The 21,283-nt window shown below is 44.5% G+C and overlaps 1 protein-coding gene across 3 annotated transcripts in view; it reads right to left on the reverse strand.

Annotated features, from left to right (window-relative positions):
- Window positions 1–204: 204 nt before the first annotated feature.
- Window positions 205–21,283, reverse strand: part of BLM (BLM RecQ like helicase) — a 93,240-nt gene continuing 72,161 nt past the window's right edge. For 2 of the 3 annotated variants that reach the window (XM_027520933.1, XM_027520934.1), the window contains 6 exons: window positions 16,311–16,458; window positions 10,150–10,349; window positions 9,494–9,686; window positions 6,552–6,674; window positions 4,432–4,633; window positions 205–527 (listed from right to left, as the gene is read on the reverse strand). In XM_027520933.1, coding sequence (XP_027376734.1) covers window positions 350–527; window positions 4,432–4,633; window positions 6,552–6,674; window positions 9,494–9,686; window positions 10,150–10,349; window positions 16,311–16,458 — 1,044 coding nt within the window. In that variant the 3' untranslated portion in view covers window positions 205–349. The remainder of the gene's footprint in view (window positions 528–4,431; window positions 4,634–6,551; window positions 6,675–9,493; window positions 9,687–10,149; window positions 10,350–16,310; window positions 16,459–21,283) is intronic. The other variant, XM_027520936.1, reaches the window with a different exon arrangement.

Here is a 21,283-nt window from a genome sequence, read left to right on the forward strand (position 1 = left end):
AAGTTTTACAGTTTCAAGCTGTCCCGTTTGAATCTTTCCCTCTGGCTTCTGTGTTTCATGTCGTGCTTAAGATTTCTCTCAATGAGATGATTCAGCTGCTGGTTCAGACATTCTGAGAAACAACGGCCACAGCGTTTGCAGTGGCAGCAAATTGTGCATGTATTTCAAAAGAAAATAAGAAAATGTTTATTGTAAAAAGCCAGAACTGTCACCCCGAGCATTTATTTAAATATTAATAGATATGGGTAAAAATTTACAAATGGTATAACGAAACTAACAGCTTTATATTCACAGATGGTCAGATGCTGACAAACAAGAAATGAGATCTATGTACATTGAGATTTGGTTGTTACGAAAATGCATATGAAGGCTTCAGAAATGGTCTATTTATAGGCTTTGGTGGAGCCATAATCCCCAGTTTCCTACTGACTCCTGATGCTGCTTGAGAACTATGAGAAGTGGAACTGGGTCCGATTATGTTGGAGGGTTTAGTTTTAGAAGGTATCCTTCGGCATGTGTTGGACCCCCTAAAATGTGACAAAGAAAAGAGAAGTAAAATGTCAAATGAAACCAAAAGCGAACAGTCATTTTTATCCTAACCTGCATTATTGTGATTTAGTTGCTCAGTCATGTCCCAGCTCTTTGCGACTCTATGGACTGTAGCCCACCAGGCAGCTCTGTCCATGGGATTCTCCAGGGAAGAATACTGGAGTGGGATGCCATTTCCTTCTCCAGGGGATCTTCCTGACCCAGAGATCAAACCCGTTTCTCCTGCTTGTCAGGCAGGTTCTTCACCACTGAGCCCCCAAGGAAGCCCTTTAACCTGTATGCACTGTATAATCCATGCTTTTCCTTGGTGTGACATGTCTCTCCATTTCTGGCCTATGATGGCCCTGGGGTGAGGTAAGTTTCCTTTGCAATTCAAGGAATAAAGGACTGCTGCCCTTTACACACACTTGTCCTAGACGTGTCTTCCTAAAATGTCAAGGCCTCTCTGACTTGAGCCCAGCCCCAGCTGCCTTCTCTCTCCTCTCCAGTCTTTCCACCCGCCCCTCCAGACATCTGAGCTGAGACTCACATTCCCCACCTACTCCAACCACACAGAAAGGTGACAGCACCTCGTCTCAGGCCCCAGCGCCTGGACGACAGGCGTGGTGGGACTACTGCACTCCCACAGCCCAGAGGAAGGGAGCTTTGTGGGTGGGCGGAGGCGGCGTGGAGCAGGGGGCCCGCCAGTCTCAGGCAGGCTGCAGACATGGCTCCTGGGCGGGAGCAGCTTAGGGCTGCCATGTCTTCATAGGACCCTGTTGCCAGTGGGTCGCTCGCTTGTCTACACTCCAAGGTCTGCCTGCTCTCACCTTCCACTCGCTACCTTTAAAACAGGTTGAGGAGCCCCTGCCACAGTCTACTACAGAGGCCTTCCAGCACCTCACTTCCCCCATTGATCTGAAGATAACAGCTTTTCTCTCCCCACCGAATAAACTGTTAAAAAAAAATCACAGGGCCAGTGTGTTTACAAGGCTAACAGCAGGCAGCATTTGCCACAGAAGCTTGTCCCTAAACCAGTATTTCCCGTCGCTTTGCAGCCAGGCTGAATTCCTGCCCCGTGTTAATTTCTGGTCATCAGGGCACCCAAGTGGCCCGGTGTCAGGGCCATCAGTCTGCTGATGATATTTTGGTGGGGCTGAGTGAAAAGTGGTTTTTCAACATTTTAAAACTCTTGCTCGAGGGCAGTTTTACTGCAGAACTGGTAAAGATCTGCTAAAACTAGCAGAGAAGCAGCCTTAAATCTCCCTATGCTGATTTCCTGCTGAGAAATTAAGCCCCGAGAGAAAACCTGCTGCTGATATTGATTTACAGAATGAATCTGCCAACTGCAGCCTCCATTTTCACCAGAGCCATCCATTTCACTGCCACTCAGGGCCCAGAACACAACCAGTTCATTGTGTGTTGTTCGGAAGATGTGAAACTCTGAGGGCAGGGTGGGGAGGTGAGGGCACTGGCAGGGAGCCATGTTGATCCCGTGGCCGCTCGGGGCCCCAGCCAGGTGAGCGGCCCGGACACGTGGGGAGCCACCACCTTGCAGAGTGGGTCAGTGGAAATGTGGAGAACTGGGCACGGAGACAGCGAGGCTGCTGCAGGGTAAAGCAGTATTACACAACTGCTGCTTTTCGCCAGCAGGGACTAGCAAAGAACCCCGCCGGAAACACACAGGCTAATTAAAAACCAGCATCAAAACTGTGCTGGCTTTGGGACAAGTGTGAGTTTCTCTGTGCTGCTGAGTTCAGTCACTAAGGCATATTTGCGACACCCCACAGATTGTAGCCCACCAGGCTTCCCTGTCCATGGGATTTTCCAGGCAAGAATACTGAAGTGAGATCCCTTCTCCCAGGGATCTTCCCGACCCAGGGATCCAACCTGCGTTTCTTGCACTGGAGGCAGGTTCTTGACTACTGAGCCACCAGGGAAGGCCCTTACCAGCTTAGGTTCCAGGCCACAGGGCAAAGTGCTTCCCTCCGAAAAACAACAGTTGCGACAGCACTAAGGGAGACAACGGTCTGCTTTGTTCTAAAGCGCAGCAAGAGGAGGCCATGATGGAACCTCCGCGGGCCACGTGCAGCAGTGCAAGTGCTCTGGGCAGGCCTGGGCGAGCCAGTGTCCAGCCCCACCTGTGAGACAGGGGCCAGGCCAGGGGACACAGGCCTTTCCCAGGGGAAGCTTCAGGAAGCCCCCGTGTCCTCAGCGTGAGTCCCAGGGAGTGGGACAAAGGCCTTGCAAGGTCTTCTACTCTGTGTGAGTGCCTGAGCAAATGAGTCTTTCCCCAAATGGGGAAACAAGTGAAGAAATTAAGAAAACGTCCCCACGGAAGGGCACTGGTGGGTCACTTGCACATCAAAACCCACAGAAATTACTTAGCCATAAAAATGAATGAAATCCTGCTAGTTACAATACGTGTGGACCTCAAGGGAGTGAGCCTAAATGAAATAAATCAAATACTCTATGATCTCTCTCATAGATGGAACCTAAATACATATGAATATTTAAACCAAGTTCATAGATGCAGAGGACAGACTGGTGTGGTGGTTGCAAAAGGCATGGATGGGGTGGGGTGTAGGATAAATGGGTGAAGTTTAAAGTTTAAATAGAATTAAAATAGAGAAATAAAACCCACAAAGTTAAACTAATATTTACTAATGTCTTTAATTTCTGTCCCCCGACAGAAGGATTAGCACATACAAGATGTTTGTTTGCGGACTTAAGCAGAAAATGACAGCTTGTTAACACTACCTTCTTTTCTCTTCTCCACTCAATTTTTGGTCTTTATTAACCCGGAAGGAACAGAGGTAGAAAAACTGCAAGAGGAAAACACGATAGCCTGTGCAAGTTTACTGAGTTCCCTTTTCCTATGTTTCTGTCAACACCGACGGATGCTCGCCATCCCACCAGACCTGACCTAGACGGTGAGGGCAGAGGACGTTCTTGAAGAAGATGGGAAAGAGCAGGGCAATGATGAAGAGACAAAAACGCTCTTCAGATCATCACCCCGGACCTGACGACAGTGCTTTGTTCCGCCTTGGTGAGCAGACAGCACCCCAGTGCTGGGGCATCCCAGCCCCGGGGGCCAGGCAGACGTGGGAACAGGGAGATGGCAGGGCTGCACTGACCTCTGCGGGGTTCCAGTCCTCACCTCTTCTCTGCTACCCTGCTAAGGTCGGGAGGCTGGCCTCCCGGCTGCTACTGAATGACAGGGGTTGTGCGGGGCCTCCAGGTGGACGCCCTGCAGATGCTGCAGCAATAAAAGCAGTGTAGCAAGTACTGGCGGGATCATAAGAGTCATGAGGAAACAAGAGCCTTTTGTTTATTCAGCTAGCGAATGACTTACGGGCTTCCCTGGCGGCTCAGTGGTAAAGAATCTGCCTGCCAAGCAGGAGATGCAGGTTGATCCCTGGGTCGGAAAGATCCCCTGGAAAAGGAAATGGCAACCTACCTCCAGTACTCTTGCCTGGAGAATCCCGTGGACAGAGGAGCCTGGCGGGCTACAGTCCATGGTGTTGCAAACAGTTGGACACAACTTAGCAACTAAACAACAACAATATGGTTTACAGTATTTTAGGTGGAAAAGTCTCTTCAGTGCAAGTGTAAAAAAAAAAAAAAAAAAAAAAATTTTCCCCCCTTGAAGGTAAGGTCAAAATTGGAGCTTTTTTACAAACTAGAAAACTTCAGTGATAGTCAACCTAGGAGCAGATATAAAAATCCGCAACAAAAAAAATTTTTGTTTTGGATCAAAGCTTAATCCTGACTCCACGAGTTGGACCAGGCAACACTGAACAACGGCTTATTTTAGTGAACACTGCAAAGCAAAGCAGGGCAGCCCTGCTCCCTTCTATCCTCCCTTCCACCCGACACTGCAGACAAGGTGGCAGAACCTACCCTTTCGTCCTGGAACCACTGAAACCAGTTCTTCTCCTCTTGGCTTTTTGGGAGGCTGGCATCCTTTTCCTCTTTCTTTCGTTTCTGGTTTTATTTGCAAAGTAGTGAGAAGATATGGGTGCTCCCTCATCCGACTCCTCAGGAGTGTTTTTTCTGGTGCCTCTGCTGCTGGAGGGGCTTCTCCGTGGGGAGGTGTCCTCAGCTACAAAGGACAATACAGACATTTACTGGCGATGCCGCGCTGACAGTCTACGTGCAGACGCACAGCACAGGGCGCAGTTCAGCCGAGGCCCTGCTGCTTTCCTGGAGCACCCTGCCACTTGGGTTCAACCATCCCACAAGAACCTGCTCTTCTTTTATTTCAGAAAGCCCCAAAGTCATCAATGGCAATTCAGTTTTAAAGAATGGGGGGTCAGAATTCATGAAGAAAATAACCAGAGTCAGGTTTATTAGCTCACTCTCTGCAGCCCAAGTCCCTGCTATTGTTTGTGCCATTAATCCCATTAAGCTCTCTGAAAAGTAGAAAGTGCTAACTAAAAGACAATTTATTAGTTTACATATGCTGAACATCTTCAGAGAGATAGTTACTTAGAAGTGAGTGTCGGAAAATTCTAGACTGTATTTTACTTTTCTTTGCATAATAGCTGTGAATGGTTTACATACTGTGCAGGAAATGGGCCTGTACAAAGCACACATTTGCAAAGAAGATGGTAATTTCCATAGGTATTTGCAAGCCAAGGCACTCCCAAAGCCTGAAATCTCCCCACCAACAGTGACTGGGTCTTCATTTCTGAAGGTACTTCTGGGCTGGCCTGGTTGGTTTTACCCTCGGGCTACCCTGCCTCACTGCGTGCTGGGAAGGGCGAAGAGCTCAGTCCTTCCAGCTGTGGGACTTTAGGAAAATGAAAAACCTCGCCCCTGTCCACCTCCAAATTGGGTGTGGGGAAGTCCCTGGCGGTCCAGTGGTTACGACTCTGCCCTTCACTGCCCGTGGGTCTGGGTTCAGTCCCTGCTTAGTGGACTAAGATCCCATAAGCTGCACGGCGTGGTCAAAAATAAAACAGGAAGGACTGAATGACACCAAACGGGCGAAGCTCTTCACTTAGCATCTCTCCCTCAGTAAGTGGGGTGGTCATCACGGCGATTTCTGCACAGCTGCCCTGTCTGACGTGGGTAAATACCCTCCCAAACAAGGTGCTACACTAACCAAGCGTTAAGTTCCCACCAAGAGTTCAATGTGTCTGAAGTAAGGCTTTTATGGAATAATTACCGTACAGAAGAATTAACGAGAACCTGACTCTTCGTGCCAAGGGATAAAAACGACTGTGGAGAGACAGAACGCGACTCGCTCGTTTCTCATCCCACTACCATTCCCCTCAGCCCTGGGAAGGACTGGAGTCACAGAACAGTTCTCTTGGCTCGTATGCATCACGATACCCTGGAGGCAGGCACCTGACTCCTGCACCTGACTTATCGCCCACAGCAGTCTTTGTTCTCCATTTTCCCTGCATCCACACTTTCCATCGTGATGAGCTCTGTTATCAGAGGTGCTACACGACAGGCCTCACGCAGCCTCTGGGAACGTCCATAAGGATGCACTCGCTCAGGCAGCGCCTTTCAACGCTTAGCGACAGTAGAGGCTCTCGCGTTCCAGTTACATGTTCATTTTCCAAAACATTTCAACTTAATCTTTAGACATGCTTTTCGGATAACACGTTCCTTCCTCAGATAAGGAAAGTGAAACACAAAAAGGTTATTCGTGGCCTGCCAAGGATCACACAGGGGGATCAATCTGACCAATCTGCAACCGGCACCTGGGGGCTCCAGGGTCCTCAGGCGCTTGCTTTAACAGAATCAACAAATGCTGGGCCCATAGGCCCTCCATTGGGTCCTATTAGCAGGTCTGCTAACTGGCACCCCCAGGGGACCTAAGCACCAGTGTTCTCTATGAAGTGCCTGGCACCCCACCGGGGTCTGCTCGGAGCACTTGGATGTCAGTGTGACGAAGTGTAGGAAGCAGTGACACAACCCAGAAACCACACAACTCTCATCCAGTGAGAGGCACTGCTTAACATTAAAAGAGGCTTTTGGAAAAACACGTATTTGGCTGTATACTGAACCTGGCAATGTCCACTCAGAGTATTTCTGTAATATTGGAATCACTTCAGCACCATATTTTTCCAGTTTGTCTTCGGTAACACCATCAATTTGAAGCAAAACCTCAGGATCAGAAGATAAAGATTCTGTACAGGGGCATAAAATTAGAAATTTAAATTACCACCCAGAGAAAACCCACTGGATTTATGCTCATTCACCCATTCAGCGCCTGTGTGTTAAGTGCCAACTGACTGCAGAGCGCTGGGTACACGGGCCAATTTTCTACAAAGGCAGCTAATGCCAACAGAGGCAGCAGACAGGCCCAGAGGGCAGGCGCCCACCATCGCATTCCAGCAGCAAAGGTGTGTGGTCAGGGCAGAGAATAGGAGGGGGTCGAGGACGTTGGGGCGAGCAGAGTAGGGGGGTATCCGGTCTTTGCTCTCATCCACTGTTCACATTACAAAGACGAGTCTAGTTGCAATTATGGGGATCCTTTGTTTGCAGAGAAGGCCAACATGTGTGCTTCCTTCCACCTCTGACTTTTCCCCTGCACTCCTGACTTGCATCCACTGATCAGTAAGGCCTCAAATGAATTCTCACTCCCCCCTCAACCCAAACCTGTCCTTCCTCTGGCCTTTCTGCACATGGGCGAGGCAAGTAGGCCATTAAGAGTCCTCTGAGCACAGAAGGCACGTGAGTCTTACAGCTAGACAAGTCTGTCGTTGTAAATACCACTCTGGCTGCTGTATGCAAAATGGACTGTAAGGGAAAGAGGAGAAACTGGAGCCCTGAGGAAGCTGCTCAGGGGCAAGTGAGGATACTGTGAACTAGATGGAGAGAAGCAGCAGATTCAGACATGTTTTGGAGGCTAGGTCTGTAGGATTTATTGATGCACTGGCTATGGGGAGCAAGTGAGTATTCCCCACATATTTGAGTTGAGCAAAGGGTGGATTTCAAATCCGTGATTCTCGCATCATTTCTACATTTAGAGGAAAAAGAACAGACCTGTGGGACAGACCAGGGGGTTAGCAGAAGATAAAGTTAGGGAGGCAAGGAGAAATGCCGATCCCTGCAGGTTCCCTGGGGGTCCAGTGGTTAATGTTTGATCCCTGGTCACAGAACTAAGGTCCTATATGCCTCGGGGTGTGGCCAAAAAAAAAAAAAAGAAATGCAAATCCCTGATAGAGTTTGTACTTTATCTGAAGAACTGCTGGAGCTTTAAAGAGTACTTAGAAGATTAAAATGAGTATCATGTTTATATCTGGAGTTAAGGAGTCCAGTTAAGAAACTTCAGTGAGAACCTAGGAACGAAATACAGTATTTTATTGATTCTAAGACATACACTTTTTTTTTTTTTTTTGCATTTTGGCATTCCTGAGGTCAAGCTGCGTCTTACCAGTGCAGATGGTCAGATGGCAGCTGTCCAGCGGCTGTCACCGCCTGTGCACGTGAGAACATAGTCACAGCATCAGTCAACAGCACCACTGCAGTGCTGGTTCCTCACAAGTTGAGTTTAACTGCACATGAATTGTCTTCAAAAAGACTAGACTGGGATGAGCACTGAGAAAATGATGTGGGGACGTCCCTGGTGACCCAGGGGTCAAGAATCCACCTTCCCAGGCAGGGGACATGGGTTCAATCCCTGGTCAGGGAACTAAGATCCCGTGCTGTGGGGTTGAGCCACAACAAAGACACAAGGCAGCCAAAAAGAAAAAAATAATAATTAAAAAAAGAAAACGACTGTGAATGCAAAAAAGCTCAGACACGGAGTAATGGGGAATAAATGTGGCATTAACAAAGCAAATGATTTGTTCTGGAGGAGATGACAATTTCATAGTTTCTTGTAGGCAACAACCAAGTGCTTTACATGACTTGTGTTGCTAAGAGATGCGTGCCCATCTGTGGACAACTTCCTGGTATCATTAAGAAAACACCACCATCACATTGGAAGGGGTGATGGGGATTTTGATAAAAGTTTGGGGGATATAGTGGAACATGCTAAAAAGGCTGTATCACTAACGTCCCTGATGACATGAGGGAAAAACAGTGACAGCTGAGTCAAAAAAAAGGTTCAGAAGAGTCAGGCTTTGAATGTGAATTTTTACAAGTAGTTAAATCAACCTACTTTGACTTATGCGTTTTTCCACAGAGGCACAGTTATGTATGTTAAAAATCTAAATTAACTAGAATACAACTCTTTCAATAAAAGTACTGTGTCACAATTTAATTAGCAGAATTTTTTTCTTTCTCAATAGTCCATAAAATAACAATGTGGCATCTTAGAGTTGATGAGATACTATAATGACCTATGGTGGCCAGAGTGGGAATGGGAAAGAGGGAAGGTGGTGATTATGGGTTTTTATAAAGGATAAGCATGGAAGGAAATGTACACTCATCATCAGTCAACTACTGGCCAACTTATTTTCCAGGGACTTTACTACAAGAATTCTGGGTGGAGCTATCTGAAGCCATGGGGATAATTCAGGTCAGCAAGTATTTATCACAAAATACTTAAGACACAGCCATGTGCTAGGTCTGGATTCGGAGAAACATAAAACAAAATCTCTTTTCATAAGGAACTTATGTTATAGGAATGTGAAGCTAAGGTCCTCACGAAAACAAAACCAAACCGTGTGCACAATTCATTAAAAATAAGGCAGGCAAGTAATGCACACAAAGTAAGAGACACCTGGTATTAGCAATTACAATTATCCATATCTTAACATGGAGCATTAAACCAAAGTATAAGATTAAAATTATATTAATACCATATGTCTGAAGAACAAAGTACTGTGTTTATCTTCAAGAATATATTTTATTTCAAGAATGAGTTTAAAATTGTTTGAGCTTTCAATTCAGAGATGAAAAAGACTGAGATACACTTATGCTCTTGATGAGTTCTTTATCAGGATTAACTTTGGCCCATTCATTTATGCTGTGCAGCAGGAGACACACACATACCAACCTGCGAGCTTCTTGAGAGTGACGGTATTAAAAATATTAAAGTAGTGGACGCCAAAAACTTTCCCCAGAGATTTGCAGACTTCTGTAAGTTCTCCAAGACATTTCTTCACCACCTCTTCCCTCTGAGACACCTTTGCCACTAACGCTTTTTGTTTTTTCACACTGCTGGAATTTTCCGTTTCCATAAAGTCTACCTTTGTGAGAGAAAAACAGAGCACAAGAGTGGGTGTGTGCATACTTGTAGCCAAACAGAGGCTTTATTTAATGCTTAATTACATTTCTTGGGGTCAGGGTAGGGGTATTTCTGTTATGTCAAGTAGATAGTAAGTCTCTTGGGAACAGGGGCTGTCCATTCTCCATCTTCACATTTCCAGTGAGAGCACAGAAAAGCTTTTTAATAAATGTTTACTTAATGAATATATGATGATCTAATGATCTGATAGCCCATATAATTCATTTTGACAAGTATGACATTACTTGGGCTCAAGTTTAAGATCTCTTTCTAAACTAAGAAGAACAGAATATGTTCATATAGGGCAGTACATGTAAGTTCAATGTCCATCAGCTCATCAGCTTAGGAAAAGACACTTAACTCACAGTAATATATTTCTATCTACTGTTTGGGAGATAATAAAATCAACATTTAAAAAATCATACCTTTAAATGCCCATTTAGTACGGTTTGTGCTTTACTTCCGAGCATCACATAGGCAATTGCTTGATCATTGGCATTGATATATAAGTCTTCATCCAAAATCCTGTCAAGTATCAGTTTTTTAAAAAGTCTTTCGGCGTTGTGTCTTGAATAAGTAGATCCTTTTCCAAATATTCCTGACTGAATTTTTGCACTCTTACTCCCTGGCAAGAAGGTACAAGAAGTTAGACTAGTAAATATAGGTATATCATAACTGAGGGCTTCCCTGGTGGCTCAGATGGAAAAGAATCTGCCTGCAAGGCAGGAGACCCAAGTTCGATCCCTGGGTTGGGAAGACCCCCTACAGAAGGCAACGGCAACCTACTACAGTATTCTTGCCTGGAGAATTCCATGCACAGGGGAGCCTGGCAGGCTACAGTCCACGGGGTCCCAAAGAGACAGACATGATTGAACAACTTTCCCTTTCACCATAACTGTAACAAAAGAAGCTAAAAAAAGTTATTTATGGGGACTTCCCTGATGGTCCATTGGTTAAGAAGCTGCCTTCCAGTGCAGGGGACATGGGTTCAATCCCTGCGTGGGGAACTAAGATCCCACATGGCATGGGGCAACGAAGCCCATGAGCCACAATCAAGAGCCTGCAGGCCACGACTAAGACCCAATGCAGCCAAATATATATATATATATATATATATATATATATATATATATTTAAAAGTCATTTATGGACAGGTCTGGATAAAGGGATAGACAACTCTTCTTCAGGAAAACCTATGGCACAAACAGACACTCATTTCCATCAAGTAAGAATATTTGAGTAGAATTCTAAAATAATTTCATGTACTTCTCTTTATATAACAGGCATTGACCAAACACAGCAACAAAATTCAGTTGGTCATTTTAGGATGCTGCCTGTACAGCTTATAAAATTATATGACAGCAAACAAATCAAAGACAAAGTTTATGTCAACTTTAATAGCTTCACATGACTGCTGCTGTATTAGGATAACTACGTATTGTTGATCTGGTTCCAAAAAATTTTTTTGACAATCAACTTTATAAATATCTCTGATCCTGTGATGAAAGTGCTACTCCTTTACAATCAAAGCATTTAAGTCTACACATTCTGTCATCCTCACAGATGAAACCTATATAAACTCCAAAACAAGAGCACAGCATTCCAGGAGGCCATGTACTTCCCTCCTCCCCCAGGGGGCTGACTGAGAGCTCCACAGAAGGCTGGATACTTGGTTTCACATCCCAGCTGCTGTGATGACAAGTGTCTGTTTTTTTTTAAATCATAAGCAGTTATTTTTTTCTTTAATAGCAATCTATTTATGAAGGTTGGAGAAGGAAATGGCAACCCACTCCAGTATTCTTGCCTGGAAAATGCTATGGACAGAGGAGCCTGATGGGCTATAGTTCCGTGGGATCGCAGGAGTCAGACAAGACTTAGCAACTAAACCACCACCACTTAAGAAGGTTGGTGACACTGATTATAATCAGAATTAACAGCTATATTTTGTAAGGCTTTAGCTCTATTGTAAGAGCTCCAAATAGTTATGTTACTGTAAATTTCAGATGGCTTCTGGTCACAGATGCTGAATGATGCAAGTTTTACTTCTTCAAGTGATCTGGACATAAAGGACTACTGCTCTGGTAAAGGCCTTGGTGACGTGGACCCAGTGCTAGTGCTGAGGGTAACTAAGAAAGCTGGATGGAACATAAACAGTTTTCTTAAAAACATACGAGAGCTGATAAGAAACTGAAGTATGTGTCAGAAAAATGTCTGACTTAGCGATCTTTCTAGGACCCTACGTGAAAGCTACAGAGATGCAGATGAAGGTGTACTTAAAAGGCTATTTATCACACATTCTACAGAATGTGAAAACAGAATAGGAAAACAGCGAGTTGGCCAAAAGTCCACTTGGGGTTTTCTGTAAGATGTTACGGAAAACCCCTAACAGACTTTTTCACCAACCCAATATGTCCTACAATAAAGCTATTAAAACATATTTCATCAACCTGATAAAATATAAACTAAAAACTACTTCAAGAGAGTAAAAAAATTTTAAAGTGCTTATATTATTAAATAAAAATGATAGAAATTATACATTCAATATGATAAATATGTAATTGTGAGCAAACGCATTAAAATATTAGTAGTTTTTTTTCTGGAGTTTGTATTTTTCAGTTCTCTACATGTAATAATGTAGAATGATTATGTATCATTCTTATAATAAACTGCTTAACCTACAACCCTTTGTGCTCCCAAACTAGAAGGCAAGAATCCAGAAAGGGGGTCCAGCATTAAAAGCTACTTTGTCCTGAGAAATGTGTGGATCCAGAAGCAGCAGCTTAGAAACTGAGCAAACCACCTCCCTTCCCCAGTGGAGGCTATTCGTGGTTTAATTGCTTTAGATTTTAAATTAAAGTAATACATGCACATAGGGAAAAATACAGTACAGGAGGGTTTGTAATTAAAAGCAACATTCCTCTATTGTACCCTTCCCCTCCCTAGTCTCACTCTTTTCCAAGTCAATCGCTTTTTTAAAAATTTCAATTTTTTTTCTGGCTGTGCCATGCAGTATGTAGGATCTCAGTTCCCCAATCCCTGGTCAAACCCCTGCCCCCTGCAATGGAAGCGTGGAGTCTTAACCACTGAACTTCCGGGGAAATCCCAAGGCAATCACTTTTTAAATGGCTTGTTTTCAGCTCTTCTGGTAGTTACCATTCATGGAACCCACACTTCTGCTGTCATTTCAAGCCATCTGTATACTCCCCTTTTATTTTTATCTGTTTATTGGTTTTGCGAAGGCGTTCTCTAGTTGCGGCGAGCAGAGCTACTCTTTGTTGCAGCGCATGGCCTTGTCATCGTGGTGACTTCTCTTGTGGAGCACAGGCTCTAGGTGAACCTACGCCCTAACGGGCCCGAACAGGCTCTAGCGAACATGGGATCGATAGCTGCAACTTGAGGGCTCGAGAGCATAGGTTTAGTTGTGGTGCTTGAGTTAGTTGCTCCACAGCATGTGGAATCTTCTTGGATCGGGGATCAAACTCATGTCCCCTGCATTGCCATGGCAGGTGGATTCTTACCCACTGTACCACCAGGGAAATCCCTATTTTTACTTATTCTACTTGCATTCTTATATCACCAGGATTAACCACTATATCCTGTCCTGTTCTCTAACCACGTTTAAGTCTATAAGTTGACTCTGCTGCTTATCAGCAGTGTTTAGATTAGGACAAGCTTCCTTTCCCTCTCAGAACTCCTGACTCTTGTGCAACTAAGGAGGATGTTCACTGTATCCAGACAGATTATTTTGTACATTTTATCAATTACGCAACACGGTGTGGCCACTTCCTTCATTTTCTAGTTGACCTCCGCTCTCTTGTATAATCTTTTCCCCGGAGTTTCTAAGTGCCTTTCTCCTTTTGTTGTTGAGAAGTAACATTTGTGGCCTTTTCTGTCATCAAAAAGAAAAAAAAAAAAAATTCATTTCTTGTTCTTTCTCTATATTGCGTGGGACTTATTTTTCCGACTTTCTGTTAATAATTTCTACAGACTGCTTCAGGATGATCCCCTGGAGAAGGGCATGGCAACCCACTCCAGTATTCTTGCCTGGAGAATCCCATGGACAGAGGAACCTGGAGGGCTACAGTCCACAGAGTTGCAAAGAGCTGGACACAACTGACTGACTGAGCATGCATGTAAAGACTGCTTACTGTGACTCTGGGATTTCTTCTCCCTGGACCCATGGGTCTGTTCCTGTTTATGGTATAGATCACATCATCTTCTTTGCCTACAAGTCTCCAGGGTTGCTGGTATTAATATGATGTCCTTTGGTTTTGGTTGTCTTTTTCTTTCCAAAGCTTTTGGGAGTATCTTTGAAGGGGTTCAGAATATGCCACAATGGCATCAAAACTATTCTGAGCAGAAGGTATCTGAGCTCCTGAAATCTATCTGCCAAAAAGCAGACACTCCCCAAAGAACTCAATTGTCTTAAATCCTAGCCCCCGCCCCAGCCCCGGAGCAACCAGAAGACTGACTCACATCATCGGAGATGAGAACTTTCCATACAACACCCAGACACTGTTACAAAAATGACCACGTGTTCCCCTCCCCTCCCCCGCCATCTTTCTCCTAAGGGCCCTATGATGCCCCCCCTCCACATCATTTGTTTCCTCCTAACCCTTCCTGCCTCTCCTTCCCCTTTAAAATGGTAGCTAAGCCTCAGATTCTAATGGCTCCTTTGAGTCACATTTTCCATGAATTCCCATTACATATCTGATTAAATCTGTCCTTTCTCTTGCTAATCTGCCTCCCCTAACTACAAGAGAAAAGGCTTTTCCTCCCTAACATGGCTTTACTCTTGGTATTCTTAAACCTCATCTTATAAAGCATTTATTTGGCATTAAGCAGGCTTTTTTTTTTTTTTTTTAATTTAAATTTTGGCACACCACACAGCTTGTGGGACCTCAGTTCCCTGACCAGGGATTGAACCCAGGCCATGGAAGTGAAAGTGCTGAATCCTAACCACTAGGGAACTCCCCCAGTGGGCAATTAAGGCTTTTTTCCTTTTCGGAGAAATTTCCTTTTATTGTTGGTTTATTTCCTATTTCAAAATTCTGTCAGATTTTACATTTCCTAAGAATTGATCTGTATTTTCTCTCTCACATTTTCCATATATTTTTGCTGAGGTCTTCAGAAAATTTTCTTGATGTTATCTTCCAGCCTTTCTGCTAAATTTACTTTGTTAATCATTTAAAAATTTTAAAAGCTCTTTCTCCATCTTTGTTTCTTTTCCATACAAGTGAAAGTTGTTTAGTCATGTCTGACTGTGACCCCATGGACTGCAGCCCAACAGGTTCCTCTGTCCATGGAATTCTCCAGGTAAGAATACTGGGGTGGGTTGCCATGCTCTCCTCCACAGGATCTTCCCAACCCAGGGACTGAACCCATGTCTCCTGCATTGCAGGTGGATTCTTTACCATCCAAGACACCGTAACATTCTATTATTGTTTGTCTTTGTGAAGATACTAATGAAGAGTTCCCCTTCCTGTCTCCCCAGAAGTACTGCCTACTTTCTAAATTACCTCTATCCCCAGGATCAAATATGTTACTTCTTTGGCCTTTCTCTCATTTTTCTTTGTGGCACGCAAACTCTTAGTTAGGGCAGTGGGCTCTAGTTCCCTGACCGGGGATCGAACCCGGATTCCCTGCACTGGGAGCACAGAGTCTTAGCCACTGGACCACCAGGGAAGTCTCTGGTCTTTTCTTGATCGTCTATTTATATTTACTCTTCAGGGACCAGATTAAACTTTTTAAGTGGATTTCTTATTATTTTGTATCAATGTCTGTTTCCCCCCAAATTTCTCCCTTAAAATGTAATGTCCAGTTATCAGGTTTGTTTTAGGGTAAATGCGCTGGTAGCCCCCAACTTGGCTGTCTTTCTGCTCCTCAAGCAGTTTGTTTATCTTTGTTCTAGAACGAGTTGCAGGCTGGTACTCCATGCAGTTCTTCTGTGAGCAGACTTTCTTCCAATTGTCCCCTCCTATTTGGAGCTCCCCTGCTTTCACTTCTACCCCTAGGTCTCTAGGACTCCAGGTTCGGGGCCTGGGGACAATGGCGTTCCGCCTGGTTGACAGTCCCTTGGCTGTAACTTTCTCCTACATTTATTTGCTCTGTGATTTATTGAATTTCATTCCATTCATCAATATGCTTTCATCCATTTTGTAAAAGATTTTTAAAACTTCTAATCCGATGATGGTCTCTTCCTGGCTCTTTATGCTGTTATGGATTGAACCCTCCTTCTATTTCCTTGCTACTATTTAAAAAGGGCCTCAAGGAAGAAAAGAGAAGACAGATACTTAATGCTCAAGCTGCCGTCCCAAACTAGAAGCTCACTCACTCAGATGAAACTCCGTGAGCTTTCTTTTTTTTCATTTGTGAAAACGGATTTTAGTGACTTATATAAATTCTATAAAAATAACTGTTATAATGCATAAAATGGCTTTTCCTTTATTACTCTAAAAGGTTTTTATTCTAAAGCCCTTAAATTCTTTAAGAAAGCGACAATAGAGGTGTTTCTATGTAGCTGTAATGACTTCTTTAATGTTCAAATTTAATTGATGTAATTCAAACGATAAAACAGCTGACTTACCCAAGAAAATGTCAACCAGCATGTTCATAGTGAACCTCCCAGAAGGACCTATATGCTTTATATTTCTTGTTCCCTGAGATGAACTGTGTTCTTGAACAAATCTTACAATATTTTTCACATCTTCAGTCACATCTTTTGTCTTAAAATCCTATGAATAAAAAGAGATTACCTTTTTATATTTATTAGCTTTTACTGTTATCTTTATAATTAAGATAACAATACCTAGATTGCTAGGGTTTAATACTAACTGAAACAGTCCCACAACACGCCATTCCCACACTAAAACCAAGAGCAAAAACTAAGGAAGTTGCAAATGTCCTTCTTTTCTAAGTTTTTATATTAATCTTGTGTCTAGAACAACTAGCAGTCTGCTCTATTTCATTAGTTTCACAGACTGTTACCGGAGAGCACTCTGTGGGTAGAAACATTTTTTTCCCCCAAAATCCTTCATATTTTCTCTGTCACTTACTGTATGGTGACCTCTGGAATGAAAAACACTGTCTAACCATGCAAATGTATGAGTTCTGATGTCCTTTGGGTCTTTGGTGCCACAGTCAATCCTTTTTGTTATTTCCAGTCAGTTTCCTTTATCATAGCCCTCAGTTCAGTTCAGTTGCTCAGTCGTGTCCGACTCTTTGCGACCCCACGAATCGCAGCACAACAGGCCTCCCTGTCCATCACCAACTCCCGGAGTTCACCCAAATTCTTCTCCATCGAGTCGGTGAGGCCATCCAGCCATCTCATCCTCTGTTGTCCCCTTCTCCTCCTGCCCCTAATCCCTCCCAGCATCAGGGTCTTTTCCAATGAGTCAACTCTTTGCATGAGGTGGCCAAAGTACTGGAGTTTCAACTTTAGCATCATTCCTTCCAAAGAAATCCGAGGGCTGATCTCCTTTAGAATGGACTGGTTGGATCTCCTTGCAGTCCAAGGGACTCTCAAGAGTCTTCTCCAACACCACAGTTCAGAAGCATCAATTCTTTGGCACTCAGCTTTCTTCACAGTCCAACTCTCACACTCATACATGACCACTGGAAAAACCATAGCCTTGACTAGACAGACATTTGTTGGCAAAGTAATGTCTCTGCTTTTCAATATGCTATCTAGGTTGGTCGTAACTTTCCTTCCAAGGAGTAAGCGTCTTTTAATTTCATGGCTGCAATCACCATCTGCAGTGATTTTGGAGCCCCAAAATATAAAGTCAGCCACTGTTTCCCCATCTATTTGCCATGAAGTGATGGGACCGGATGTCATGATCTTCGTTTTCTGAATGTTGAGCTTTAAGCCAACTTTTTCACTCTCCACTTTCACTTTCATCAAGAGGCTTTTTAGTTCCTCTTCACTTTCTGCCATAAGGGTGGTATCATCTGCATATCTGAGGTGATTGATATTTCTCCTGGCAATCTTGATTCCAGCTTGTGCTTCTTCCAGCCCAGCGTTTCTCATGATGTACTCTGCATAGAAGTTAAATAAGCAGGGTGACAATATATAGCCTTGATGTACTCCTTTTCCTATTTGGAACCAGTCTGTTGTTCCATGTCCAGTTCTAACTGTTGCTTCCTGACCTGCATATAGGTTTCTCAAGAGGCAGGTCAGGTGATCTGGTATTCCCATCTCTTTCAGAATTTTCCACAGTTTCTTGTGATCTACATAGTCAAAGGCTTTTTGGCATAGTCAATAAAGCAGAAATAGATGTTTTTCTGGAACTCTCTTGCTTTTTCCATGATCCAGCGGATGTTGGCAATTTGATCGCTGGTTCCTCTGCCTTTAGCCCTCAGGTGTCTCCAAACTCTGCCAACCATTTTTTTCCTTTGCTCTTTGAATTTTATTTTATTTTCTTTTTTGGCTCTGCTGTGTCTTCATTGTGGGTTTTCTCTAGTTGTGCTTGGTGAGGGGGTGGCTCCTCTTCATTGCAGCGTGCTGGCTTCTCATCGCAGTGGCTGCTCTTGTCGCAGAGCACAGGCTCTAGGCGTGTGGGCTTTGGTAGTTGCAGCACAAGGGTTCAGTGTCTGTGGAGCACGGGCTTAGCTGATCTGCAGCATGTGGGGTCTTCTTGGACCAGGGACTGAACTCGAGTCTCCTGCACTGGCAGGTGGACTCAGCCACTGGACCACCAGGGAAGTCCCTCTGCCTTCCTCTTGGAAGTCCCCATTACTATGTGATGCTTTACTATCATCACATCACAGGATTGCTGAGCACCTGCAGTTCTCAGAAGTGGCATCGTGCTTCTGTATATGAGTCCCTCTACCTGCTAATCCCTGCTCAACCCCCACAGTCCTGAAGACAGGTGGGTTTTTCATCCTATACTAACAACTGGTAGTTATTCTGAGGCTCTACCTGGCATTGTCACGAGAGAGTGCCCCCATTGCTCTCTCCAACCTGACTCCTGTCTTAATTCTTGGTGACTTAGTACACAGAAATGATTCTCCCACATGTTGGCCTTGGGCAACTTGATCTCCTGTGCTCTAGTGATCCCATTCTCCACAAATGTGGCCACTCACTCTAATGGTCACGCCCACTACCTTAGTCTTACTAATATCAGCAACACTCTGTTCTCTGACCATCACCTCCTACCTTTCAAAATCAGGCCAGCTAGTATGCTGACTCCAACAATCCTCTGGGACTGCCTAGCCATTGACCCACCCTCTTAGATGTTCTCTAAGTACTAAGATATTCAGTTGATATCCCAGAGCCAATCTCTCGCTTTTTAAAAAAAATTGTAACACCACCTTTCACAGAACAGCTTCAACTCCCTTGCCCTTATGTCTCCTAGTTTGACAAACACATTACATCCCATTCTCCACCACTTCATGCCTGTATCTTTGTAGCTACACCTGGCTGGAGAAACACTTGGACAACTGAGCTGTTTTCACTTTCGACTTCATGGCTTCACTGACTTGATGGACATGAGTCTGAGCAAGCTCCAGGAGCTGGTGATGGACAGGGAAGCCAGGCGTGCTGCAGTCCATGGGGTCTCAAAGAGTCAGACACGACTGCTGAACAGAACTGACTTTCACTTTCAACACAGGGCCACAGATCTCAAGTGCACCCTTTGGTGATCATGACAGGTGTGTGGTCTATCTTCCTCCATTCTCTTAGAATAGGAGTCAGCAAATTATGGCCCATGCGCTATACACCTGCTTTTGTAAATCAAATTTTATCAAAATACGACCACGGAAAATCGATGTATTTATTGTGCTTTATGTCCCCCTTTGGGCTAAAATGGCAGAGTTGAGTAGCTGGGACAGAGACTGCCCACAAAGCCTGGAATGTCTGCTCTCTGGCCCTGTAAGGTAAGCCTGTGGACTCCTGTCTGATTTCACACTCTTGCTTCCTGCACACACCTTGCTTCCTACTTTGCTGAGAACAGTGAATCGATGAGAAGCAACTTTCGCAAACTCCCTCCACTACATCTGTCACCAGCGCCTCTCCCACATTTTCTCTCCTCCTTCCTGTTATTACAGATGAACTATCCAGGCTACTGTCTGAACCCATCTTGGTGCCCTCGACGAGCTCCCAGCCCCCCTCGCCACCCCAGGGACCCTGCTGCAGCACATCTTCCTGTCCTCACACATCAGTTTCCATCCTCTGTAGGTGTGTTCCTTTCAGCACACAACTACAGCATTTCTCCTATCTTTTCTTGACTCCAGCTCTCCTGGCAGATATTGTTTCTCTGTTCATCCCTGAAACAAAACTTGAAAGAATTTTCCATAAGCACACTGCCTCCAGCTTTGCCCCTCTCCACTGTAACTGGTCATGTCCAGGTCCCGTATTTCTGTAGGGCTACGTTCGTGGGGACGTCTTGGTCCTTATGATATGGGGTTGGCAGCAGTGTATGACCAGGCAGCACTCCCTTTTCCCTGAAGCTCTTCCACACTTAGCTGCCTTGCTCTTCTTCCTACCTCACTTGTTCTCTTTCCTGGGCTCCTTTCCTAATTCTCCCTCTTCTCCTCAGGCTTTTGAAGCACCAGGGCTCGGTCTTTCATTTTCTTTTCTTCCATGTAAACAGAAACCACTGAAGGTTTCACCTGCTTTTATGACTTTCAATTCAACCCCCGGGCCAAGCACTTCCAGCTATGGTATCACCAGCCTCCTTCCAGAATTCCTGAATCTAAGATAAGAGTGTCTAACTCACTGTGCCCCAGGCCGAACTCCTGATCTTCCCTGCCAATAGGTCTCCTCTGCTGAGGGTTGTTCTACTTGGCCAGTCTCTCCGCCCTCCAGATAATGCTATGGCTGGCTGTTACCTTTCCCCTGACTAACTCTTAGCCCAGGGCAGGCTTGTGAGTTCCCTTGCTATCTCTCAAACATACAGGCACATCCCCACCTCAGGGCCTTTTGTCTTGGCTTCTGCCAAGAATACCCATATTTGAGAGCTGCTCAGCTAAACTCCCTTCAAGTTTTTGCTGAGGTCTCATCACATCAGCAAGAGAGTTCCAGAAAAACATCTATTTCTGCTTTATTGACTATGCCAAAGCCTTTGACTGTGTGGGTCACAATACACTGTGGAAAATTCTGAAAGAGATGGGAATACCAGACCACCTGACCTGCCTCTTGAGAAACCTGTATGCAGGTCAGGAAGCAACAGTTAGAACTGGACTGGTTCCAAATAGGAAAAGGAGTACGTCAAGGCTGTATATTGTCACCCTGCTTATTTAACTTATATTCAGAGTACATCATGAGAAACGCTGGGCTGGAAGAAGTACAAGCTGGAATCAAGATTGGAGAAATATCAATCACCTCAGATATGCAGATGACACCACCCTTATGGCAGAAAGCGAAGAGGAACTCAAAAGCCTCTTGATGAAAGTGAAAGAGGAGAGTGAAAAAGTTGGCTTAAAGCTCAACATTCAGAAAACGAAGATCATGGCATCTGGTCCCATCACTTCATGGGAAATAGATGGGGAAACAGTGGAAACAGTATCAGACTTTGTTTTTTTGGGCTCCAAAATCACTGCAGATGGTGATTCCAGCCA

The sequence above is a fragment of the Bos indicus x Bos taurus genome, chromosome 21 (assembly GCF_003369695.1).
Source record: "Bos indicus x Bos taurus breed Angus x Brahman F1 hybrid chromosome 21, Bos_hybrid_MaternalHap_v2.0, whole genome shotgun sequence".
In the NCBI taxonomy this organism is placed as follows: domain Eukaryota; kingdom Metazoa; phylum Chordata; class Mammalia; order Artiodactyla; family Bovidae; genus Bos; species Bos indicus x Bos taurus.